This window comes from Cynocephalus volans, chromosome 10, assembly GCF_027409185.1.
Source record: "Cynocephalus volans isolate mCynVol1 chromosome 10, mCynVol1.pri, whole genome shotgun sequence".
Classification (NCBI taxonomy): domain Eukaryota; kingdom Metazoa; phylum Chordata; class Mammalia; order Dermoptera; family Cynocephalidae; genus Cynocephalus; species Cynocephalus volans.
In genome coordinates, this window is record NC_084469.1 from 54,444,087 (window position 1) to 54,471,972 (window position 27,886).

The 27,886-nt window shown below is 37.9% G+C and overlaps 1 protein-coding gene and 1 pseudogene across 1 annotated transcript; one reads left to right on the top strand and one right to left on the bottom strand.

Moving 5' to 3' along the window:
• On the top strand, window positions 1-27,760 carry ZNF875 (zinc finger protein 875). The gene is given in 6 exon segments (XM_063111869.1): window positions 1-100; window positions 502-590; window positions 9,201-9,327; window positions 9,916-10,011; window positions 25,324-26,825; window positions 26,827-27,760. Coding segments are annotated over 5 exon segments (2,172 nt in total). The 5' UTR covers window positions 1-100; window positions 502-557; the 3' UTR covers window positions 27,241-27,760.
• Window positions 12,659-13,042, bottom strand: LOC134388669 (small ribosomal subunit protein uS8-like; annotated as a pseudogene).
• Window positions 27,761-27,886: the final 126 nt, after the last annotated feature.

A 27,886-nucleotide genomic window follows, 5' to 3' on the forward strand; every position in this document is an offset into this window, starting at 1 on the left:
TGGAACCCGCGTGGGCCTCCCACTTTGCGTCTTTCCCACATTTCTGCACTTCGTTACCCGGGCTTCGGCCTCAGGATCCGCAACGCGCGCCCTGCGTTCTGTGAGTGCCTTGTAGTCAGTCAGCACGTCACTCTGCTTGTCCCCGTTTTACTCACGGGGTCACAGGCCGGGATATGCGGAGCTGCCTCAGAACTCGGGCGCTCTCCCGTAAGCACCTACAGGCCATTTTCCTTTCATTCGAGCCCACAGGGTTAAAGACAAACCCGCACTCCGCTGCTGGGGGACAAGGGCTGCACTCCCTGGCCAGAGCCTGGGACTGAGCTTTAGGGTGCTGCGTCATCCTGGGCCCCTCTTCCGAGGCTTTGGGTGGGAATTGGGCTGCGCTGATGATTTCTGTGACATCTCCCACCTCCAATTGTGCGGCTCTGGAGCAGATTCCTCTTCAACTATGGGGGGGGGGGTTCCACCGAGGCATTCTCTCAGTCCTCTTCACATCCTCAGATCTGTCTTCTGAGACTTTACCCTTCTCCAGGGAGAGCACTCTGGAGACCAGGAAAATGGCTACGGGGCTCCTGAGAGCCAAAAAAGAGGTGAGAATTACCTGTAATTCCATCTTGGCTGTCAACAGGATGTATCGGTTACCTTTTCTTGCCCTAGAGGCTGCCTTTTTAGTGGCAAAGTTCATTCCTGGTCCTGGAAGGATGGCTCTTGTTACATGGAGTCTTTCCTCAGCATTCCTTTGTGCTCCATCCATATTCAGTCATTCACGCAGTATTTAATTGTGAGCAACACACATGGAGCAGTTTAAGTAAAAATACAAGGATCCCTGCTTAATTGTCCAGTGAAGTGGATGAAGGCAAGAGCAGTGGAAATGCCTGTGGTCTGAAGTGGTCGGGGAGGACTCTCAGGAGAAGTAGGGTTGTCTGAGCTGTCCTTGAAGGGTTGGGTAAGTTGAAGAGTTGTTAGGAGACATACTAGTGGAAAGAGAGCAGGAAGCATGGTTAGTCTCAGAGGGCCACTGGACACACTGTCCTTGCTGCAGTGTCGGAGTATTATTGTGGCCAATGTACTTATTTAAGGTTAATTTTTAAATATGTACAGATGAAGATACAGACTAGTTATCCACACATGGAAAAGGGAGGAGTTTGATATGGTCTGACCTGAATTTTACATTTGAGATCATTTTCAGCATGGTAATTGGGAGATTTCACCAAAAATTCTGGATTGCTTGCTTTTCTGAAAATAAATCTGCCCTAAGTCTGCATTGTTTTTTGGTATCAGGTAATCTGAATTGTCTTCATCATTTGGACAGGGCCTGCAGGGTCTATTTGCTAAACTTTCCACTGTCTCCTTCATACTGAGGTTGAAACCATCGACCAGCTAACATTTTGCCTGCTTTCCTCATTTTTCTTACCTACCTGGCTCCTGAAGGACTTGCACTTTCCACCTCTGAGTCTGGTGGGAATAGATCAAACAGAATCCTGAGTGCCAGGCTAAGGAGTGTAGACTTTGTCTTTGAATAAGCTGGGTTTTGAAGGATGTGGAGAAGGGATTTGAAATAAGGAAATTAATAATATGTGGGAATTAGTGATCAATGGTGTACATGGGGACTTACGTGGAAGCTTGCTTAACCCCTGAGAATGGTGACTATGATGACCTTGACTTAACTGAATGCAGTTACTTATTGAGCACCAATATGGTTGCCAGGCTGGTTTACTATCATTTTTTATGAGTTAATTTGGTTGTTTCAAATTTGCCTTTACTATCCTTATCAACAAGTCAGAGTGAATTTAGACAGAAAAAGAGATTTGAATTTATTCTTAATCCTGGACTCCGGTGGTGGGGCTTTTTATGTTCTTAGATGTCATCAGAGTAACACTGAGAGTTCTGTGTATCTCATTTATAAAATTTTTTTTTTCATTAGAAAGTGTTAATACAAGAATGCATAAGAAATCCAATTTAGCACATTTCCCCAGGTAACAGAATCTTTTGTGTGTGTCCTTTCTTAACCACTCATAATGTTAATAGGGAACATTCTGATTTGCTGGGAAGAGCTAAAAGTTTGTGTCAACTGACTTTTCCTGTGCCATGTCTCCCACTCTCAGTAGGACCCTTAGATTCTCCCTAAATTATATCCTGTATATAACCAACAAGTTCCTCAGTATAGCTTTCCTTTATTTAATTAATTAATTTAAAAGTATTAACTTAGGAAAAATTGGTCAAAGGGCACAAACATTTGAATGGCTGAGTTGTTTAAGATGAAAACTCGGTGCCTAGAGGAGTACATGGCACACATGAAATGTTTGGTGCGTGAAGGAACCACAACCTTAAATAAATTAATCTGAAGGAACTAAGTTACAAAGGAATTTGTTTGTTTTGGTATATCATTTGGGGCATATAATTAATCACATATTTTAGGGGGGTTGGGTAGAATATTTAGGTACTCCAATATGCATGACATTTGAATTATACAAAATAATTTAAGCATATGTACAGTAGGACATTAAGTATCACTGCCAAGGACCTTTGCCTGAGAGGATAAATTAAAATTTGTATTAAATTTGTAACAGATGAGATGGGTTGGCAGGCACATTATGATATTGTCAGTATTTTTTCATTGATTTCTTTCAACAAACTTGCTGAATGTTTGCTGTGTACAGAACATATAATAGACTGAGTTCAACAATGCGTAAAGACAGTCTGCGTGTTTAGGAATTTTCCATTTTGTTTTGGGATTCCTTTATCATTGGGAGTTGATTTAATTACACACACACATACACCCCTCTACCGCTACATACATACATTTTGACAGGCTTTAATGATGAAATCATAATGTATTAAAGTTAGCAACAATGTATCTACTCAGCCCCCCCCCCCCCTTTTTTTTGGTGGCTGGCTGATACAGGGATCTGAACCTGTGACCTTGGTGTTATAAGGCTGCATTCTAACCAACTGAGCTACAGACCCATTTTTAAAGATGAAGAGCCAACATTTATACCACTGCAAGTGATTTCCACAATTGTCCATTGAATAAATGAACTCATCCACTGTTTCCCAATTTTTGGACATTTAATCTGTTGCCAGTTTTTAACTGTTGTAAATAATGCTTCTGCAGTCAGCTTTATGCATTAAATTATTTTATAGATTTGTATTTATTCTCAAAACAAAAAATGACAAGGTGAATAGAAATGACCATTTTGAAGCACTGGGTGCCCACATTAGTTGGAGTTTTGAACCTGACTTGATCCTTTCAATGATCTCTTCCTTTTTCCAGACTTCTTTCTTCTTTCACTGTGTCTTTGATTTACACTGTGCAGTTTTACATCTTGTTTTTGTTTTTAATTGTTACACAGTATAGTTTTACATTCCCAGGGTAGTCCTGCCAATGCAGATCTTTTTCTTCTCTAGTGTGAAAGCTCATAGTGGTGACCTGTTTTGTTTCCAAATGTCGATATGGTCTTTTGCTACCCACTACATGTTTCTGTAATCCTCATTTCCCCCAACATTACAGTAACATCACTTTTCTGTTCAGGAGGCTTCAGTGGCTTACTACAGTGTCTTGGATATTTAGGACAGTCCTCATTTCAAGTGTTTCATCCCGTTGTCTGACATCATGTTCTGATTATTCATTCTGGAAGTGTGTTTATTGCCACCACAGTGGAGTCATCTCATATACATTTTTAGCTTAGATAAATTCACGTTTTATGCACTCAGTTGAAAACTGGGAGAAAAATAACGATTCAAGTAGTTTAGGTAAATCTGTTCTCTTTCCTATTTAATGAGTTCATGCCCAGGAGTGAGTGAGAAATGGGAGGACTCAATCTGTTGCTGTCTAAGTTTGTCTTAGAGTTTCTGACAGCATGAACATCTCAACAAGCCAAAGGTGATGTTAGTCACAAAGTATTTTTCATATAACATGACTCTTCTATCAGTGTATCAGTTAGCCTTTGCTGCATAATAAACCACCCTAAAAATTAATGGCTTATAACAAAATTACTTATTAGCACACAGTTTGGTAGGTCATCATTTTGGATTGGCCACAGGTAGGTTTTGCACTTTTCACCTATATTTTTAATGCAACTCTGTCAATTTAGCTGGTAACTACTGTCCCCAGCATCTGAGAGACCTGGACAAAAGAGCAGCAGTAGGGAATCCACCTGCATGGGTCCCTTTGGGGCAGCCTTGCCTTCAGGGGTCAGATTGCAGCATGGCTTCAATGACACCACCACAATTAAAAAGTTTAAGAGTTTTTAGTACTTACAGACCCTGGAGGGTACAGGGCACACCTGGAGGTCACATATATAAGGAGACCAGGGAGCAGAGGCAGAGAGAGAAGGGACCAGTGGGCAAACACTTGTATTGGGTCCAGAGTGTTACCCAAACAGGTTTCCCGCAGGAAGCTTGATTTGGTGGGTTTAAAGCAAGCAGATAGTTCCAGGAGGTCTTGCTGTGACTGAGAGGTAGTCACTTTAAGTTCACAGGCAAATATGTGAATGGTCTGTTTAACAGAAGTGGTCAGAAGGCAGGGAGCCTGGCTTGCTAGGTGGGAGAGATGCCTCTAAGTCTTTATTTTTGGCCACCAGCTAAAACCATCCAGGTGGGGCATAGTATTGGAAACTGTACCAAGGGTGACTGAGCCCTACCTTTGGTATGAGAAAGTTAAACTTATATTTAATGTTAAACTTATATTTGGATGCTGAGGCAACAAATGTCCCTTTGGCCAAAACAAGTCACGTGGCCAAGTCTAGAATTATTGTAGAAGAGGATAACACAAGGGTATAGATAAAGGGAGACATGATTCATTGGGGTTTATTACTGTAACTACTCTGTAGTCCCAGTGATTCAAATTCTTCCCATGTGTGAGATAAACTCATTCCCCTCTCAAGATCCCCAAAAGTTTTATTCTCAGACTCAAAGTTCAATATCTTATATTTATCAGTCTGGATGTGGCTAAGCCTTATTCAGTGGGCTCCTTTTGAGTCAGATGCAAAAAAGACAAGTCATTTGTTTTCCTCCACCCCCAACTACCTATCTAACATATAGTGATGGAAACATACAGAGACAGGAAACATACAGAGACATACATAGACAAGAAAACTGCAATAGACACTCCCATTCAAAAAGGAGAGGAGTCAGGCTTGTAGGAGGCCTCTTCATTTTGAACTGTCTCTAGGCCTTTTATTCCACACTGATACAACTTCTTAGAAAGCTCCATAGATTTCTGATGTATCAGATTATGGACCACTCTATTAAATAAAAGCTACAATCACAATACTTTTCCAGATAGTCTTCTCATCTTTGAGCAGGGTATTAGTGCTGTGGGACAATGCCCATGAGAATCTCAGAAGCCCTTTTGTCTAGCTTGGAGAGTCTATTAGGCATCACCTTAACACTTTCAGAGGTCTTAAAGTTCAGTTCTTTCAGCCAAACTCTTGATTTGCTCTTTAGGAGAAGCCTTATTTTTTATTTTTTTTTGCTGGCTGGAGAGACTGGAGGTGTAAAACAGTTTTATTTTCTAACCCAGCAAGCCCTGACTTCTCTGTATTTCCTCTAAATTATGCTTGCAAACTGCAGAGTTTCTTTTCTAGCTCTCCTATTTCTGTACATTATCATATGTATGTGAAAACATCCAACTGAAACTTTTAACAAGCTTTCTGGAGATGTCCTTAGCAGATCTAAAAATTCATTAGGTATATTTTCTATTTTCATTGTTCATGCAGGAAATAGTTTTGCTAATGCATAACACAAATCGCCCTTTCTTAGCTGCCATAGCAATTTCCTCACTACTTTTCCAACCTCCACTAACAGTTTGTTTACCACTTTTATAACCTTTGCTGATAGTTTTCATGGATGCTTTCCAAGCCTCAGCCCATGTTTTGTTCGCGAAGCTAATGCTACATGTTTTAGGTATTTGTTTGGCAGCACATCACTTCTGTGTGTGCCTCGTTAGTGACTTAAATAACTTAGTGGTTTAAATAAGATCATTTATTAGTTCACAATTCTGTGGGCCAGCAATTAGGCCTGGCACAACTGAGCTGATTCACCTGGGTGTACTCATGTGGCTGTAGTCAGCTGGCTGCTCAGCTGGAGCTGGATGGTCTCTGACAGGCTGGTTGTTTGGGATGCCTGAGTTCTTGGTTCTCCTCCTGTGGCCTCTTCGGCAGGTAAGCTCAGGTTATTCACATGGTGGTCTCCAGGTTTCTTCTACATAAAGAGAGAAGGCCAGACCCAACCCCTAATGACTTTCAAACCTCTTCTTACATCATGTTTGCTAATGTCCCATTGGATAAAGCAAGTCACATGGGCAAGGCCAGAGTTGTTTAGGAGGAGAATGCATAAAGGTTAGAAACAGGGAGGCATGATTCACTGGGGGACATCACTGTAACAATCTACCAGTCAGATAGGATGCTTTTCGCTGCAAGCCAACAGGATACCCCACTTAGGCTGTTCTAAACGATAAGTAACTTAATTCATATAAAAGTGTGCCCTCTTCTGGAGAGAGGGCACACTTTGGGGTGGGTCCTGTAGCTCCATAAGCTTACCAAGGACTGGGGTTCTTTCATCTGTCCACTCCACTCTGTTCTCCACAGTATCAGCCTCATCCAGGCTGGTTCCTCTCAGAGTTATAGGGTGTTTCCTAATAGCAACTTTGTGTAATTCTCACAATCCTGTAAAGGTAAGTACTACAGTATTTTTTTCCTATACATACATACCTATGATAAAGTTTAATTTGTAAATTAGGCACAGTAAGATATTAACAACAATAACTAATAATGAAATAGAACAATTATAACACTGTACTATAATAAAAGTTATGTAAATGTGGTCTCTGTCTCAAAATATCTTACTGTACTGTATTTACCTATTTTTGAACAATGGTTGACCACAGGTAACTGAAACCATGGAAAGAAAAACCATGGTGGGGGAGGGGGGACTACTGTCTTATAATATTCTTTTTGTAGGAAATTGAGACAGAGATGTTAAGTTACTGATGTAGGGTTATGAGGGACGGAGGAGTGCAAGGACAGTCATTCGAACACAGTTTGTCTCCAGAGTTTGTGCTTTAAGCCACTAAGTAGTTCTCAAACTTTAGTGTATATCATTATCACTTGTAAGGCTAGTTAAAACAGATTGCTGGACTCTGCCTCCACAATTTCTGATTCAGTAGGTCCAGGATGGAGCCTGAGAATTTTTATTTCTAACAAGTTCCCAGGGGATGCTGTGCTGCAGGTTCAGGGACCACACATAGAGCCAGAGCACTAAGCTGCCTCTTTTGGGTAGTCCGTGCCCATGTTTATGAGCCTTAGGAAAAGTGCTGGCTTCCCATTACTCCATCTTAAAAATGAGGAAGTCTTTTGCTAGAATCCTACAGCAGGCTTCCTGTGTCTTTTCAGTTAGCATTGGCCATGTATCTACTTTTTTAGCTGGCAAGGAAATGGGTTGGTTTTATACCAGTCAGGCCTCCCCTTGACTTAACTTTAGTCCCCGAGGCTATTAGCAGTGTTGCTACTCAGTGCAAGAGCGAATCATGGGAGCCACCCATCCATTGTTTACCATACTTTCTACCTGTGTGGTTCTCAAAGAAACCATGATTTGTTTCAGGGCTACAGGAATGTTAAATTTGTTATAGTTGTGTTAAATTTATTGAAATAACATAGGTTGCTGTCTAATGTAGCTCCTTCACTGGAGATTTCCAAGGGGTATATGTATGTATGTTCTGAGAAGGGGTTGTATAATCAAATCACCTCAGACTAGGCAGGTACCCAAATAGTCTTTTTCTCCCCAACATTTAATTATGAACAGTTTCAAACACATAAGAAAAAAAGTAGAAAGCCATATACATTGAACACTCACATACCCATCACCTAGATTCAACAATACATATTTTGCTACATTGCTTTATCATGTATCTGTCCACATGTACATTCCTCTGCCATCAACTTAAAAGTAGTACTCAAATACAGTCTTAAATGAGCCCTATTTTAAAAGATTGTACCCTATTTTAAAAGATAAACACTAAGTGTTGGGCTAGGAGGAATCCTAGAACTAGATTTCTAGGCTCATTTGGGCTTGGAGACTTCACCAAAATCATGCCAACGACCATTACATAATCTCACTCTCCAAAGTATAGCTTTCTAGGTAGCAGAGGTTCATTTGAAACTTTGTTAGTGGAATAATAATAATAAATCATTTTCAGTCTTTTAAAAATATTTGACTGGTGTGTCTTTGCAGGTTCTGTTCTAGGTATAGGGGCAATAGCAGTGAACCATGCATATGGAACTTAGAGTCTAGTGGGGATTCAGAAAATAAAAATGAGTAACACATGTATTATTTTAGAGTAAAGGGAATACAATGAAACAGGAGAGGGGAATAAGACCCAAGTGAGGGGATGGAATTTTACACAGAATGGACAGGGAAGTTTTCCTGAGCACTTACTGTGTGCGGCAGTCAGTTGTCCGAATGCTTTACAATTATCAGCTCATGCAATCCTCACCACAACCTGTGAGATAAGCACTGTTCTCTTCAAGGTACAGCAGAAACTGAAGTGCTGAGCGTTAACTAATTTGCCTGAGGTTTCACTAGTTGGGGACAGAGGTGGGTTCCAAATTGAGACAATGTGGTTTGAGTCCACTCTCTTCCCGTCTTCAGGCCTGAGCAGGGCGAGTGGCAGTTTGAGGTAGAAGAAGGAGTAAGTCCTGCTATATGGATTATACATATTGGTGGGTTATTCACCACCACCACCCCACACAGGCTCCACTGCTTCAAGTAGAAAATAAATGCTTAGATCAAGTAGTCTCTGAAATTCTTCAAACTCATCAAGATGATTATTACTGTTTGTGTGTGTGTGTGCGGGTGTGCGCACGTGTGTGCACGTGTGTGGTGAGAGAGACAGAGAGAGACATCTTTCTCTTCTCCCTGCCTAGTTTTAAAGCTCCCTATATGGTAGGGGCTTTTGTTTTGTTTTGCTTTTATCCCCCATAGCAGCTAGCCTAGGTTATTGACAGTATTAGGTCCAAAAGTAATGCTGGCTGGATATAGATAGGAGAATAATGGTCTTTGACCCCTTTACACCAAGATCACAATCCAAAGTAGGGTCTAGAAATCTTCCCTACCTCGCTCAGGGAAGCCTTTTGACCTCTCATTCTAAGCTGTGGGCCAAGTGGACTCCTGGATGAGCAGGGGTGTGTTTTGTGTTAAAGGCATTCGTGGCATTCAGGGATGTGGCTGTGGACTTCACCCAGGAGGAGTGGAGGTTGTTGAGCCCTGCTCAGAGGACCCTGCACAGGGAAGTGATGCTGGAGAACTATAACCACCTGGTCTCACTGGGTAAGAATGGCTTCCCTTGGCACTTAAAATTTGCCCCGACAGAGTATTCTCCAGTAGTCATGAGGAAAGGCATGGAGCACCTTTGCCTTAGAGTTGGACTTAAAACAATAATTTACCTTTCTCCTCTGGATAAATCTAGATTTAGTAGAGTTGAAAGCAAGTAGATTGATTTTTTCAAGTTATGTATGACACTGCATTTCCAGTCCTCTTTCTCAAGGCTGGAGCTCTCTTTTTTATCTTGCTCCAAACCCAGGAGATTTTCAATCCACTGAGGTTTATTTTTTATTTTTTATTTTTTATTTTTGGCAGCTGGCCATTATGGAGATCTGAACCCTTGACCTTGGTGTTGTTAACACCATGCTCTGACCAACTGAGCTAACTGGCTGGTCCCACCAAGTTTTAATATGTTGTCTTTCTGACTGGATTCTGATTGGAGTAACTTTTCCTTACTCAACCCTTGTCCTTCAAAGAGTTCACTCTTCGTAGGTCTTTGTACCCTCTGGGTTTTCCCACCCATTTTAGCTCTGTTCAAGAATGGTCTCTTAAGCCCATAATCGAGACTCTCCATGTTTTCTTCTCTATGAGCAGAAATTCTGCTTTCCAAACCAAAACTCATTACCCAGCTGGAGCGAGGGGAAGAGCCCTGGAGAGAGGAGAGAAAACATCTGCTGGACCTCTGTCCAGGTGAGTGTGAGCACAGGGTAGACAGGAGAGTCTACAGCTTCTCCTCTGGCTTCTGGCAGTTTGCTGGCAGTCCTTGGTAAGAGCATTACCCTGATCTCTGCCTTCATTTTCATATGACATTCTCCCTGTGTGTGTGTCTCTGTGTCCAAATTTCCCTTGTTTATAAGGACACTAGTCATATTGGATTAGGGCCCACTCTAATGACCTCATCTTAACTAATTACATCTGCAACAATCCTATTTCCTAATAAGGTCACATGCTGAGTTTCTCCAGGTTTGGACCCCAACGTATCTTTTGGCAGGGGGGAGAACAAAATTTAATCTGTAACAGTTGCTTACACTCACATAGCATTGTATGAGAATTCTACAGCTCTCCTATATCTTTGCTAACATTTGGTATGGCCAGACTTTAGTTTTTGACCATTTTGGGGTATGAAATGGACTCTCACAGTAGTTTAATTGGTAAGCATTGAGCTTGAGCATCTTTTCATATGTTCGTATGTTGAGTGACACTAGTGTTTCTTCTTCTATGAACTGTTTGTTCAAATATTTTGCCTGCTTTTCTTTGTTGTTGATTTGAAATTTTTTTTACACAAATCCTGGAAACGAATTCTTTGTCAGTTAGATGTATGGTATATATCTTCTTCCAGTCTGTGGCCTACCTACCTTAAAAATCTGTTTCTGAAATAATTTGTCTCAATTTGTAAAAATAATACCAAAAGTTCCCATTTTTTCTTCACCCTGCTTTTCCCAATGATAACATCTTGCATAACATAGTACATTTCAAAATCAGGAAATTGACATTGGTACAATACTATTAAGTAAACTACATACTTTATTCACATTTATATTTCATCAATTTTTACATGTATTCTTTTTGTTGTTGCTGTAGAGTGTTATGAAATATTTTGTCACATAAATAGACTTGTGTAACCACCGCCATAATAAGGATACGGAAGTGTCCATTGCTACAAAGAAACTCCCTTGTCCTACCCTCCCTTTTATCTTAACCCTTGGCAACCACTGAGCTAACTGTTCCCCATCACTATAATTTTTTCATTTCAAGAGAGTTGTAAAATTTATTCACAGTTAAAATGGCCTTTAGTAATAAAAATTTTAAACGTGGTTGGATTTATCAATCTTGTTTGGTATGATTTTGTGTGTGTGTGTATATATGTGTCTGATTTAAGAAATCTTTCCCTCTATCAAGATTATAAAGACATTATTTAGATTTTCTTCTATAGAACAAAAAATATTTGCTTTTTACACTTAAGTCTTTATTCCCTCTGGAATTGATTTTGTGAATGTTGAGAGATAGGGATCTATTTTTATATGTTTCTAAATGCATAGCCATCAGACTTCATACCATTCATTGAATAATTCATAATTTGCTTCAGTTTACAATGCCACCTCTCTTGTATTTTCAGTTTCAGTATATGTATGGATTAATTTCCACGTTCTCTGTTCTGTTGTATTTGCTTATCCCTGCATCCATATCACACTTTTAATTTATTATAGCTTTATAATAAGTCTTGATGTCTGCTCTGTTAAATCCTCCCATCTCATTTTTCAGTGTCTTTGTTATTTTTATTTTTAATTTTTTAAATGTTCAAAACACATTTATTAAATCACTTGAGGTTGACTTATGTAAGGTAATTTTAACAAATATAATGATCTTTGTTAGTTTTAGTCCTTTGATGTTCCATTAACATTTTACTATCAGTTTGTCAGATTTCATAAAATATTTTGTTAGGATTTTGTTATAATTGTATTGGATTTATATATTAACTAATATTTATGTTATTTATATTCATTACATATTAATATATTAATTAACTTGGATATAATTGATATCTTTTACAGTATTAAGTTTTCTATTTATTAATATGGTGTCTGCCTTTATTTATAAATACATCTTTACTACTACCTTTTGTTAAGTTTTATAATTTTCTCTAAATGCTAATCTTTAAATTTGTACATAAGCTTATCATATTTGTTTTTTTTACAAGTTATATTTTTAATAACTAAATTTTTATTATTGCTTTTTGTTGACATCTATAAATAAAATTCATTTTATCATATTGATATTCAGCAGCCTTACTGAATGTTTTAATGAATTCAGTTATTTGTCATATGTAGATTCTTTAAAGTTTCATATGTAAACAACATTTTATCTGTTTATTTTTATTTTATTTATTTATTTATTTATTTTTTGGTCTTTTTCGTGACCGGCACTCAGCCAGTGAGTGCACCGGCCATTCCTATATAGGATCCGAACCCGCGGCGGGAGCGTCGCAGCGCTCCCAGCGCCGCACTCTCCCGAGTGCGCCACGGGCTCGGCCCTTATCTGTTTATTTTTCCCTTCCTCTTTTTCCTTGCTCAATCTTTCAAGGGTTTGTTAGTCTTTTTAATCTTTTCAAAAAACAGCTTTTGGCTTTGTCGATCATGTCTGTTGTATGTATTATGTCTGACTTACATTTTTTATTTCCTTCTTTTTCTTTGGGCTTATTTGTTATTTTCCTAGCTTTTTGAGATGATTATTTAGCATTTTTACTTCCTTTCTTTCTAACATAAGTATTTAAGACTATAAATTTCTTTCTTTTTTTTTTTTCCATTGAGGCATTTTTTTGTATATATGTATTACATTCCTAGAAAAAGGATCCCAGGATTTTCCCTCCTGTGTGCTTTTGTCTTGCTTCTTCATGGTCTGTGATGCCAGCTGAGGTTGTCAATACAATGAAACCAGACTGAGGGGATGGGAGCAGATTATTCTGCCATTTTTCTAGATCTTTGACTTGTACATCAAATCTGGGGTTGATCAAACTTGTTTAACCTGCCTGTGAGGTTCACGACAGTTTTCTCAGCTCTGTGGTCATCAGTGATTTCAGATTCACCAATGTAATCGTGCTTCACCAGCACAGTTAGAAACTGGACCATGACTTCGGAACACGGCCTAATAGCCTCTCTCCAGCACTGTTGATGCTCCTGAGAGCATCAGCTAGGACATTCGTGCATACCATTATGGTGGCACACAAAGATGGTGGAAAGAGGCTCTTTCTGTTTTTAAGTGGAATTCCATAAATTTGATATGTAGTTCTTTTGCTATTGTTGTAAATATTTCTAACTTTTACTGTGGTCCATTCTAAACATGGTGTGAGATAAGGGTCCTCTTCTCTATTTCATTGCCTCGGTACTGTTGTCAAAAATCAATTGACCATAAAAAAAGACAAAAAATAAAAATAAAAAAGAAGATAAAAATCAATTGGCCATATATAAGGAATTATTTCTGGATTCTTTATTCTGTTCCAATGATCTTGCCAATACCACACAGTTTTCATTATTGTAGCTTTATAGTAAGACTTGAAATCAGTCACGTAAGTCCTCCAACTCTATTCTCTCTTTTGAATTTGCATTTATTTATTTATTTACTTATTATTTTTTTGGTGACTGGCCAGTACAGGGATTGAACCCTGGACCTTGGTTGATTTATGTACTTTTTATTTTCATATGGATTTTAAAATGTTTGACAATTTCTGTGAAAAAACTTGCTTAAATTTTGATTTAGATTGCATTGAATCTATAAATCAATTTGGGCAGAATTGACATCTTAATATTGGGTTTTCCAATTAATGAACATGATATACCTCTGCATTTATTTAAGCATTCGTTAATTTCTTTCAGCAGTGTTTTATAGTTTTCAATTGTATTATAAATTTTAAAACTTCCTATCCTTTTGCTGCTTCAACCTTCACACATACAGGTGATGAATACCCAACCCAGGCCACCAATTGTACCAATGTGATAAGGCGGGCCCCTGCCAGAAGTTCTCTTTCACACCCTCCCCCAAATGTGATCTAGTGACATTCACATATCCCAGTAAAATCCCCTCATGCCTTTTCTGGTGTAACCAACGTTAACTCCCAATAAAAGCACTTGCCCACATATTCTCCCTTTCTCTTTGCCTCCCAACTGCTTGGTTGAGCCCTCTGCCTTGGTGCTTCCCCCTTTTTGATCCCCTTCTCAGTGTTCAGTGACTCTGTGGGCCCTGTGAATGTAATAAACTTGTTTTTTCCTGAGCCTCTCGTCTGTGTACTCTTGTGGCTGCACCTGATTGACCATCTCATAAAAGAATACAAAACATCAATATATAGGTCTTGCACATATTTTGGCATTTATCCCTAACTATTTATGTTCATGGTGTTATGTTTTTGGATTCTATTGTAAGTGGAATTATATTTTTAATTTTGACCTCCAGATATTCACTGCTAGTATATGAGAGTACTATTTGTATATTGCCCTTGTTTCCTGCAGCTATGCATAATTTGGTTATTAATTATAGTAGCTTTTAATAGATTCTTAGAATTTTCTGTGCACATGATTATATTATGACAGTTTTACTTCTTCCTTTCTAATCTGAAAACCTTTGTTTTCTTTCCTTTTTTTTTTTTTTGCTTTCTTGTAATGGCTAGAAGCATTGGTACAATGTTGAATAGAAGATAAGAGAGTATACATTTTCCCCTTATTCCTTATCTTGGGTGGCAGGCATTCACATTTTTATCATATAGTACAATGTTAGTTTTATCAGGTTGAGGAATTTTCCTTCTGTTCTTATTTTGGTAAGTTGTTTTACCATGAATGGGTGTTGAATTATGTCAGATGTTTTTTTCTGAATCTATATAGATGAGAAATAAAAAATTATACCTGTGGATGGTAAATTTTTTTTTCTTTGTAAATAGGAGTTTGTGTAAATAAATTTTATTGCAACACAGCCACACCCATTTGTTTATATATTGTCTCTGGCTGCTTTCATACTACAACAGCAGAGTTGAGTACTTTAAACAGAAATTATATGGCCCACAAGCCTGCAATTCATGTTATCTGGCCCTTTAAGAAAAAATTTTCAGACCCTTGCTTTAGATCACAAGGTCTTTCTTTTTTAGTCTGTTAATATGGTGAGTTATATTGAGTGATTTTTGAAAGTTGAACCAGCCTTACATTCTACTAAACCTTATTTAGTCATATTGTATAATCCTTCTTTGTATTGTTGGATTTGATTTGCTAATATTTTGTTAAGGATTTTTCATCAGTGTTCATGAGGGATTTTGGTTGGTAGGTTTTTTTTTCTTGTAATGTCTTAATCTGGTGTTGGCATTGGAGTTATAGTTACCTCATAAAATGGAAGTATCCCTCCTTTATTTTTTGGGAGAACTGGTTAGAATTGGTATTTCTTTTTTTTGTTTGTTTAAGAATTGGTATTTCTTTCTTAAATGTTTGAAAGAGTTATTTGCCAGTGAGATTTTCTTTGAAATAAGGTTTGTAATTTCAAATTCTATTTCCTTAGTAGCTATATGACTGTTCAATATTCTTTGATTCTTCTTATATCAGTTTTGTTTTGGTTTGGTTTTTGGTGGCTGTCCAGTATGGGGATCCCAACCCTTGACCTTGGTGTTTTCTGCACCATGCTCTCCCAAGTGAGCTATTGGCCAGCCAATAAATTTGTACACTTAATCTAAGTTGTTGAATTTATTGGCATAATATTGTTCATATTATTTCCAATTATCCTTTTACTGTCTGTGTATTGCTCTAGCAGTGCTTTCTCTTTCATTCCTCACATTTTTAATTTAAAAAAATTGTTTTTTGGTATTTTAGCTAGAAGTTTATAAATTTTATGTATTTTGCAAAGAACCAACTTTTGGTTTCATTTATTTTCTATATTATTCATGTATTTTCCATTTCTGTGATTTTCATTTTTATCTTTTTTTCTTCCTCTTTCTACTTTCTTTTGGCTTAATTTGCTCTTATTCTAACTTCTTGAGGTAAAAGCTTAGGTCATTGATATAGACCTTCTTTTCTAATACAATCACATGTAGTATACATTTCTTTAAGCCCTGCTTTAGATGAATCTCACAACTTTTGGTATATTTTTTTTATTATTACCTAGTTCAGAATATTTCCTAATTTCCCTCATTTTTTAACCTGTAGGTTGTTTAGAAGTGAGTTGCTTAATTTCTGGATTTGGGGAATTTTGTAGATGTTTTATTGTTACTGGTTTTCAATTTAGTTACATTGTCTTGAGAGAACTTACTCTGTATATTTTCAGTCTTTCAAAATATGTTGAGATTAATTTTATGGCCCAGCATATGGTCTATTTTGGTGAACATCCTATGAGCACTTAAAAACAATGTGTGTCTGCAGTTGGGTATAGTGTTCTGTAAATGTCAATTAGGTCCTGTTGATAATATTGTTCAGATCATTTATATCCTTACTGAATCTTTTGTCTAATTTTTTATTACTACAAAGGTGTGTTAATATATTTTTCTATCATTGTAGATTTGTCTGTATCTCTGTAATGATCTCATAAGTTATGATTCATATACTTTGAAATTTTATGTACAGATAGCTATTAATGTACATTAATAATTGTTACATCTTTTTGTTTTGTTGACTCTTTTATCATTATGCAATTTCCTTCTTTGTTTTTAGTAATATTCCTAGTCTTGAAGTCTGTTATCTGATATTAATATAGCCATTCCAGCTTTTTTATGTTTACTCTTTGCATGGCATACCTTTGTCCATTCTTTTCATTTCAGCCTATTTATTTCAGTCTTTGTATTTAAAATCAGTCTCTGGTAGACAGTATATATTTTGGTCCTTTTTTGTATAGTTTATAATCTCTACATTTTTATTGGAGTGTTTAGTGCATTTACATTCAATGCTATCGTTGGTATGGTTATTTCTAGTTCTGCAGATTTTTCTTTGTTTTCTCTGTCTCATCAGTTTTTTCTCTGTTCTTTCTTTAGACTAATTTTGTTTTAATCAAATATTTTTTTGGTTCTCCATATTAATTCCTCTCATATTTCTAGCTATATATCTGGTGTGTGTGTGTGTGTGTGTGTGTGACTTTTCCAGGGATTGAAATGTGTATTTTTAATTCATACCAATTTACTTCAGTTATTATTTAATTGCTTCAGGTAATGTAAGAATCTTGCAAGAGTATGTTTCCATTCCCCTCATCCTTAGTGCTTCTGTTGTCATGTACATTTTGCATACATAATATATATGTTTAATGTGTATTAGGATATACATCCTAAAACCAGTACTACAGTGTTAAAATTTTTAAGCAGTCATATAGTCATGTATTAAATTAAGAGAAACATGTATAGAAATGTGTGTGTGTGTCTATGTGTTTTATATCTACCCACATTTCTGGTACCCTTCACTCCTTCATGTAGATATAAATTGCCATCTGCTATCATTTTCCTTCATCCTGAAGGTCTTCCTTTACCATTTAATACAGTCAGCTGGCATTGAAATTTCTACCCTAATGTAAAAATGTTATTATTTCTCCTGTAGTTTGTGAAGATTCACTCAATGTAGGATTGTTGGTTAGCATATTTTCTTTCAGCATTGCAATGTTTTCTGGCTTTCATAGTTTTCTGGCTTTCATTAATAATTTCTGTTGAGAATTTATCATGTGGTTGTTCCTTTGTATGTAATGTATCTTCTCTGGCTGTTTTCAAGATTTTCTCTTTCTCTTTGTCTTTTGTATTAGTAGTTTTCTTTGTGTTTTTACTACTTAAGCATTAAGAAGCTTCTATGTCTATATGTTTTCTACTCACCTTGGGAAATATTTGGCTGATATTTCAATATTTTTTTTTTGTCCCTTTTATTTTCTCATTCTAGGATTCCAATTTACCTGTATTTTGCGCTGTTGGATATTGTCCCATGTATTTCTGAAAATGGATATTATCTCACAAGCTTCTGTTCATTTTTCTTCAATCTTTTTTCTCTTTTTTGGTGGGTGGGGGGGTCATTTCTATTCATTTATCTACAAGTTCACTAGTCTCTCTTCCATTTTTAGTCCTCTACGGAACCTGGATAGTGAATTTATTTCAGTCATTTTTTTCAAATCTAGAATTTCCTTTTTTTAAAAAAGTGTCTCTTTCTCTGTTAAGATTCTACGTATTTTATCTCATCGATACTATGTTTTCCTTTAGTTCTTTGAACATAATTTCCTTTAAGTAGTTGAAGATATTGCCTGTTTGAAATCTTCTTCATCTTTGGAGAACATAGTGCTGATAACATCGAGGTCAAGGGTTCAGATCCCTGTACTGGCCAGCCATCAAAAAAGAGAGAGAGAGAAATTTTTGTCTGCTAAACTCAACAACTGGGCCTATTCAGTTGCCTACCTTTTTTTTCTCACTGTGGTCATACTTTCCTGTTTGTTGTCTGAACACAAACTATAAACTTGTCTCCCCAGCAATATGTAGCAGCTTGTACTCCTGCTCTGTTCATATTGTTTAGCTTCTTTTTAGCCTGGCCTCCTGTGAGTCTCCAATGTGCCTACGTAATTTGCCTACCATTTGAAGATTTGGGCAGAGATCATATTCAGATTTTAGGGCTCCTCCTTTTAGTGGTTTCCTTGCTTTTAGGGATTCACTAATTCCCAGCTACTCCTCTGGCCTTTGGTTTTCAGGTATTTTAAGCCCATAAGTCTTCAGCTTCACATCCTTCCTCCTGAGCTGCCCACAGTTGTAGAATGCAGTCAGCTGAAAAGGTGGCAAATTCACAGATCTTACCCCATGCATCTCTGTGTTTCCAGAGTAGGTTTCTCTCATCTCTGCCTCCATTTTTGGCTATGCCTCCTTTGATCTCTCCTTCACATGCGTAGGCTAGTTGTCAGCCAGTGGTTTGGGCAGAGTTTATTTTAAGGTTTTGTATCTCATTCCTTCTGTGGTTTTCTTGCTGCCAGAAATTCCTCTTATATCTGCAGCTGCTGTTCCAGCTCTGAACACTGATCTCTGGCACCTTGAGCCAGTAAGGCTATGGTATTTCACTACTGCCATATCTGTGGGTGTCGGGAGTGCTCTTGGGCAGGAAAGCCACTAATAAAGTTATTACCTCTATCTTTTGTAATTTTTTTTTTAACATAAACTCTTCCCTAGCTTCTAGATGGTTTTGGATGTTTTCTAGTGTCTTTAGATAGTTATTTGTTGTATATTATCCAGTCTTATAATTGTTTTCTGCAGGGGGTTCTTGTGACCACTTAAGTCTGCTGCCATTTTCAAAAGTGGACTTTATGTATTTGGTTTTGACTTGATGTTGGGAAATTGCTTCAAAATTACAAATTAAAATAGTAGATAGAATACCTTTATACCCTTTACACATGCACCACATATATATCTGTGTAAATATATATGGCATGTATGTTAATGTATAAATGGCTTAATAAAATCACTTATTAATAGTTTACCGTATTTTTTTATCATTTGCTCATGTACTCTCTTGTATGAATGCTCTTCCTCCCTCCTTCCCCTTTCTTGGTATGTGCATATGTATGTATATATTTATATGTAACAGTTTGTTAAAAGTTTTTCTGTGAATTTTCTAAGAATGGTGATATTCTCTCATATAACCACACTATGGTTATCAACCTCAGTAAACTTAGTTTTGATTTGCCTAATATCCATCATTCATATTATAATTTTGTTAATAGATACAATTATATGGTTTTTTTCCTGTCCGGAATATGATCCAGTTCAGGATCAGTTAGTACATTTACATGTCATGTATATGTAGCTTCCCTTGGGCTGGCCAGTTATCTCAGTGGTTTGAGCATGGCTCTGATAACACCAAGGTCCAGGGTTTGATCGCTGTGCTGGCCCGCCTCCAAAAACAAAAAACAAAAACAAAAACACAACAGATACTTAGCTTCCTTAATATTCTTTGTCTTTTATGAAGCTGACTTTAGAATACAGTTCCACAGTTCTCCCTTTTTCAACAGCTTCTTTGAGGTATAATTTACATATAAAATTTACTTATTGCAAGTGTACTGTTCAATTATTCTTAGTAAACTTATAAAATTGTATAATTCTCACATCCAGCCAACCTAAGAGTTGTATGATTTGACCTCTATCCAACTTTAGAACATTTCCATCACTCTAAAAAGTTCTCTTGTGCCCATTTGCATTCATCCCTCCTCCCATCAGAGCCCCAGGAAACCATCGATCTGCTTACTATATATAGATTTGCTGTTTCTGGACATTTTATATAAATGACATCATAAAATATGTAGTCTTTTGTACCTGCCTTCTTTCATTTAGCACAATGTTTTTAAGGTTTAGCCATGTTGCAGCATGTATCAGTGATTCACTCTTTTTTATTGCTACATAGTATTCCATTGTATGGATATACACCACATTTTGTTTATTTATTCACCAGTTGATGGACATTTGGATTGTGGTCACTTTTTGGCTATTGTGAATAGAGCTGCTCACATACTAGTCTTGTTGTGGACATATGTTTTCACTTGTGCTGGGTAGATAACTAGGAGGAGCATTGCTGGGTTGTACGGTATGTTTATGTTTAAGCTATTTAAAAACTGCAAACATGTTTTTCAAAGTACCTGCACCATTTTACATCTCTATTAGCAGTATATTAGGGTTTCAATTTCTCCACATCCTCATCAACACTTGGTATTGTCTCTAATTTTGATTGTAGACGTTCTAGTGGGTGTGTAGTGATGTTTCATTATGCTTTTAATGCATTTCCTGCATGGCTGATGATGCTGATCTTTTGTTTACGAACCATTTTTCTACCTTCTTTGGTGAAATAGCTATTCAATTCTTCTGCTCATTTCAAAATTGGATTATATTCTTATTGAGTTATCAGAATTTTTCATACATTCTAGACACAAGTCCTATATCAGTAAAGGATCTGCAGATATTTCTCCCTATCGGTGGCTTGTCTTTTCATTTTCTTAATGGTGTCTCCTCAAAAGCAAAAGTTTTAAATTTTGATGAAGTCCAGCTTATCAATTTTTTAATGGGTTCTGCTTCTGGTGTTGTAACTAAGAACCTTTTGCTTAACCCAAAGTCATGAAGATTTTCTTCTTTGGTTTATTCTAGAAGTTTTAAACTTTTAGCTCTTACATTTAAGGTTATAATCCATTTTGAGTTCATTTTTGTGTATTATGTGAGGTGAAAGTTGAAATTCATTTTCTTGCATATGAATATTCAATTGTCCCGACAGTCTTTATTGAAAAGAGTATCCTTTTCTCCATGGAATTACTTTGGCAGCTTTATCAAAAATCAATTGACTATGAATCTGAGGGTTCATTTCTAGTCTCTCGGTTTTGTTCTGTTGATTTCTGTGTTCCTCCTTATGACAACAGCACACTGTCTTCATTACTGTAGCTTTATATGTTTATTTAAAGTTGGATAGTATCAGTCCTCCAACTTTATTTTTCAAAATTATTTTGGTTATTTTATGTCTTTTGAATTTCCATATAAATTTTAGAGTCAGATTGTTATCTACAAAGGAAAACGAAAAGCCTGCTGTGTTTGTTTTTGTTTGTTTGGTTTTCTGTTGGCTGGTTGGTATAGGGATCTGAACCCTGGACTTTAGTATTAATATTACTGTACTCTAACCAACTCTAACCAACAAGTGCTGTGTTTTTGACGTAGGGATAACTTTGAATCTGTAGATCAGTTTTGGGGAGAATTGCCATCCTAATATTGAGTCTTCTAATCTATGACTGTTGCTTTGCCTCACACAGGACGATGGAGATGCAAAAAGTATCACTCAAAGCCCATTTCTTCTGAGCAGTGAGAGACCCCAAATGGGTTAATTTCCTGGAACCCTCAAGAGAGAGGCATTTCTTCTTTAGGAAATTAACCACGAACTGGGGTTCTCTCTCCGTATTAATTCTCCAGACCAGGAAGTTACAGAAAAGTAACATAGATGGAGTTATGGCTAAGTATACTTTAACAGTAGAGGCTGGTAACATCAGTGAATAACAAAGTGACATTCCATAATGCAAATTGCAAAAGGTTAAGTCCATCCACCAACAAAAGCTTGATCTTAGCAAACACCATTTTTCCCTACAGCAATTTCCCCAGCGTTTTTACATATCAAGTAACTTGTCTGTCCTTGAGCCAGCAACTTTGCTGTGCTACAATTCTATATCCACAACAGAGACTTTAGCCTGGGGAAAGCTTTCCATCTCCCGCAAGGTTAACATTTCTATATGTAATTCTAAAAGATTAGGCTAAACCTGAAACTACAGGGCTTTGGGAAACTAGGCCCTGTGAAATACATTTGCTTTATAAATGTTAGTATATTCCACATCAACTGTCTATTTATTTAGGACTTCAGTTTCTTTCAGCAATGTTTTTTAATTTTAAATTTATAAGTCTTGTGCTACTCTTGTCAAATTTATTCCTTTTTATTATTTTTATGTATTGTGAATGGTATTATTTTCTCAATTTTATTTTTGTATCAGTCATTGCTAGTATAAAGAAATCTAATTGATTTTTGTATACTGATCTTGTATGGTATGACCTTACTTAAATACAATTATTACTTCGAGTTGTTTTTTGGGAATTTTGTACATACAAGATCATATCGTCTGTGAACAAAAGATGGTTTTCCTCCTTCCTTTTCAATTTAGATGCCTTTTATTTCTTCTCCTCCTTGTTCTGCTTCTCCCCTCCTCTTTTCTTTAGCATTTTGGCTGGAACATTAATCATTTTGATTTTCGTCCTGTACGTGTTGAGTTATTTTCTTCTTGCTGCTTTCGAGATTTTGTTTTTGTCTTTTTTTTTTCCCCACCAGTTTGACTATGATGTGTCTAGCTGGGGATCTCTTTGTGTTTATCTTCCTTTGGGTTTGTTGAGCTTCTTGGATCTGTAGATCAATGATTTTCATTAAATTTGGGAAGTTCTCAGCCATTATTTCTTGAGATTTTTTTTTCTGGTCTTTATCACTCTCCTTCCTGAGTTTTCATCACACATATGTTGGCTGTGTGATAGCATCCCACAGGTTTCTGGGGCTTTTTGTTTTTCTTTAGCCTTTTTTTTTCTACCCTGTTTATTAGTTTAGTTCATTTCCTTTGCTCTATCTTCAGGTTCATTGGTTCTGTTTCTCACTCAAATATGCTGTTATATCTAGTAATTTTGTAATTTCAGTGTCTAAGTTTTAATTTCAGAATTTCCTTTTGTATCTTTTTAATAGTTTCTGTTATTGTAATATTGTGAAATATATATGTGGTCTTCATCCTCATCTCTTGGCATACAACTCCTAAAATCCTTAGAATCTCCAAAGTGGTAAAAATGATGTCTTTTCACATGTTAATGAGTTGACTGATGGCTGGCAGCACCTAGGTAGCTTCAGAATGGGGGCTGGTCACCAGAAGGATCAAGGCAGGATTAGAGAATTGGGACTTTCAGCCCCACCCTGCAACCTCCAGGGAGGAGAAGGGGCTAAAGGTTGATTAATAATGGCTTATCGGGGCCCACTCAGTGACAGTTTCTATTGACTGCATTTTTTTCCTGAGTATGGATTACTCTTTCCTGTTTTTTTGAAAACTGGATGTTTTAGATATTATATTGTAGTTCCTCTGGTACCTGAATATATTTCCTGCCTGAAGACTATTGTTGGTGCTGCCTTTTGTTTGTTTACTAACTTTTCTAGACTAAATCTGTAGAATATGTTTCCTCTGTGAAGATAGTACTTCTGCTTGATTTTTAAAATTTTATTCTTGTGTTTATTTTAATCCTGGCTTCCTAGATATCAACAAGGTTGATATCTAGTGGAGCTTAGTGGTCTATAAGAATTTGCCATAGTTTATAAAAGACTTTGAGTTAGGAAGGCTTCTTACCTATATTGGTTAAGTTTGTGGGCTGAGGAGTGCATTCAAAGTTCAGGTGGTTTTCAAGTCTTTTCTGGCTTTTTGCTTTCCACTGAGCCCTCTTATTTTCCCTCTGCCTTGATTGCAGCCTCCTTGTCAGGCAAAGATGTGTCGATAGCTTGGGACCTCTTCAGTCTTTCTGCTTTTGCCTACAGTCTTCCAGTCAGCCTGGCTTGTGTGGAGAACTTATCAAGCCCCTCTCTGGCTGTCTCATTTTCAGGGTTTCCTTGCTAAATTTCTGAAAAGCCTATCAGTTTTTTTCTTCCCAACCAACTGCTTCTCAGATAGCAGTGCTGGCCTTCCCTGTTCATTTACTTCCTAGATCATTACTTTTATTGCCAGCTCCATGGGGCATTGGTTTCTCACCTATCACTCCAAATCAACTGAGCCCCTCCAGTAGCAGCAAAACTGATCATTTTAGGGTCTTCCCTGCTGTAACTACCATACTAGTCAAGCTAGGGAAGGAGTAGGGAGAAGGTAAGAGCAACTTGAACAATGATGTTACAGACTCCTGTTGTTCTTATTCAAACTTCAGTGTTTTTCATGAACACACACTTGTTAATCTATTTTTATGCTTTTGGTTGATTTCTAGAACTTGTTGCTTTGCCTCCCATGGATTTGTCACCGCTTTTCCCCTGGGTGACGGAGCTGCCAAAGATTACTCAAAACCCATCTCTTCTGAGCAGTGAGAAGCCCCAGAAAGGGGTTAATCTCCCAGAACTCTCAAGATAGAGGCATTCCTTCCATTTGGGAAATTAACCACGTATCGGGGCTCTCTTCCTGCATTTATTTTCCAGCCCAGGAAGTTATGGGAAGAGACATAGGTGGGGTTATAGTTTTAACAATAGAAGCTGGTAACATTCAGTAAAAACAAGCCAGATGACATTCCATAAGGCAATTAAGTGGTCCACCAACAAAAGCTTGATCTTAGCAAACATTCCTTCTCCCGACACAGCTTCCCAAGATCTTTACATATCAATCAGTAACTTGTCTGTCTATGAACCAGCAGCCTTGCTGTGTTACAACTCTTTATCTTACATCAGAGACTATATAGCCTAGGGAAAATTTCCTGGTTTTTGTAAGGTCAATATTTGAAATTGCAAGTCTGGAAAACCAGGCCCTACTCTACAAGAACTTGTGAACATTTTTAGTCTGTCAGATAATGTGAAAATAAGCCCTTGGTATGAGTTTTCTACACTGCAATAGGATAGGGGTCAAGAAATTTTTGCTATAAAGGGCCACATAGTAAATATTTTAAGCTTTTGAAACCACATACAACCTCTGTCACATTTTCTTTCTTTCTCTTTCTTTTTCTTTCCTTCCTTCCTTCTTTCCCTCATTCCTTCCTTATTTTTATTCAACCCTTTAAAAAAGTAAAATCAATTTTTAGCCAGTGGGCCATACAAAAATAGGTCACAGGCTGGATTTGGCTTGTGAGGTGAGTTTGCCAACTCCTGCAATAGAAAATGTAATGCATAAAGTGAAAATGAAAAATAGGTCTTGGGAAGGATATCTGGGTGGAATATAGCTTGTGATGTAAATATGTTATGAATGACCAATGAGCAAGGCAAAGTGGCCTAGGCAGCCCTACCTATGAGTTCTCTGAAACTGTTCTTTCTTCAGCAGGATCAAAGCCGGAAATTCCTTGTCCTTCCTGCCCTCTGATATTCTCCAGTCAGCAAGCCATTAGCCAACATGTGTGGCTCAGTCACCTCCCTCAGCTATTCTCAAGTTTATGTGCAGGGAATCATCTCCATCCAGGGAAATACTATCCAGAAGATAAGGAGCAACAGCAGGAGCAACTCTTTGTTCAATCCTGCTTGAGTGACAAAGCAGAAATTCAAAAGAGAGAAGATTCCAAGCCCCTGTTTGGGAGAGTAAGCAAAAGTGGCACTTCAAGGCCATTCCCCAGCCCACCTGAACAACAGCCAGTAAAGTCCAAGGAAGATAAGACAGTGGTGGATATAGGACCTATCCCAGAGCAGAAGGCAGACCTTGAGGAAACAAACAAAGTATTGCATGGCTTAGAAGTCTCAGGATTTGGAGCAATCAAATACGAAGAGTTTGGGCCCGGCTGTATCAAGGAGTCAAATCTACTTAGCTTCCAGAAGTCTCACACTGGGGAGACACCTTACATGTATACTGAGTGGGACCAAAGCTTTAGCAGTATGTCAGTCCTCATCAAAAACTGCAAGACACACTCTAGGGAAAAGCCTTATGTGTGCAGGGAATGTGGGCGAGCCTTTACCTGGAAGTCAAACCTCATCACACACCAGAGGACGCACTCAGGGGAGAAACCTTATGTGTGCAATGATTGTGGACGAGGCTTTACTTGGAAGTCAAACCTCTTCACACATCAGCGGACACACTCAGGGATCAAGCCTTATGTGTGTAAGGAATGTGGGCAGAGCTTTAGCCTGAAGTCAAACCTAATCACACACCAGAGGGCACACACTGGGGAGAAGCCTTATGTTTGCAGGGAATGTGGGCGTGGCTTTCGCCAGCATTCACACCTCATCAGGCATAAGAGGACACATTCAGGAGAGAAGCCCTATGTTTGCAGGGAGTGTGAGCAAGGCTTTAGTCAGAAATCACATCTCATCAGACACTTAAGGACACACACAGGAGAGAAGCCTTACGTATGCACAGAATGTGGACGTCACTTTAGCTGGAAATCAAACCTCAAGACACACCAGAGAACACACTCAGGGGTTAAACCTTATGTGTGCCTGGAGTGTGGGCAGTGCTTTAGCCTGAAGTCAAACCTCAACAAGCACCAGAGGTCACACACAGGGGAGAAGCCATTTGTATGCATGGAGTGTGGACGAGGCTTTACCCGGAAATCAACCCTCATTACACACCAGAGGACACACTCAGGGGAAAAGCCGTTTGTATGCAGGGAGTGTGGACGAGGCTTTAATGATAAGTCAACCCTCATCTCACACCAGAGGACACATTCAGGGGAAAAGCCTTTTATGTGTAGGGAGTGTGGTAGAAGGTTTAGGCAGAAGCCAAACCTATTTAGGCACAAGAGGGCACACTCAGGTGTCTTTGTGTGTAGGGAGTGTGGGCAAGGCTTTTGTGATAAGTTAACTCTCATTAAGCACCAGAGGACACACTCAGGAGGGAAGCCTCATGTGTGCAGGGAGTGTGGGCAAGGCTTTAGCAGGCAGTCACACCTCATTAGACACCAGAGGACACATTCAGGAGAGAAACCTTATATTTGCAGGAAGTGTGGGAGGGGCTTTAGTAGGAAGTCAAACCTCATCAGACATCAGAGGACACACTCAGGATAGAAATCTTGTGTGTACAAGGGGTGTAGTGAAGCCTTTAGCCAGAAGTCACACTTTATCAGACCCCACAGGACACACACAAGGCTGTGGCTTTAGTGGTAAGTCAGCCATTGTTAGACACCAAAGTGGAGACGTGAATAATGGTAGTATGCATGACACTGTATCCATGAGAGTTGCATCTGTAGTTCGCCTGAAGGAGAATGGCTGGCCCATTTTCAGAAGCTCTGGCCTTCCCTGCCTGGGATAGTGAGTTGTGGAAAGTCAGTCAGGTAACTGGATGGAGGGAGTATTTTTAAATAGGCTGAAATGAGGGAATAGAGACTATTCCAGTGCCACTTTCCAAGTAACCTGAACACTCCTTCCACAGTAAACCTGGATGTTTCATAAACAGTAATACTAGAGCTTATCTTTTGATGTCTGTCTGACCTAACTGAGAACAAGAACTTGGCAAACACTGTGTCTGATGTTTCCCCAAACCATGATCCAGCAGAGTCAGCCTCAGGGAGAGTTTGGGGAATGGTGAATTCATGGGGACATGAATAGTGTATGGGTAGAAGAGGGTTTTATTATATAACAAGCTGACAGATGAGAAAGACTGAAAACATCCTAGCCCTAGGTTTTAGGAAGTGTTAGTTTTTTTAAATACTCTACCTTTGCTTGCTTGCTCGTACTTTCTCTGGTTTCCAGGTTTGATCCACAGTGAAGATATTTTTATTGACTGATGTATTTAGATTAGAAATGTACTGTGCTTTTACGAAGAAAACAAAATATGCACAAATAGAAAATGAAATTACTTTCTATTCTCCATTTAATTACCATACAACATCTCACAGGTAATTCTTGAGTTTAAATTTTTCCAGCCATTATAAAATATATCATTTTTCTAGTTAGAA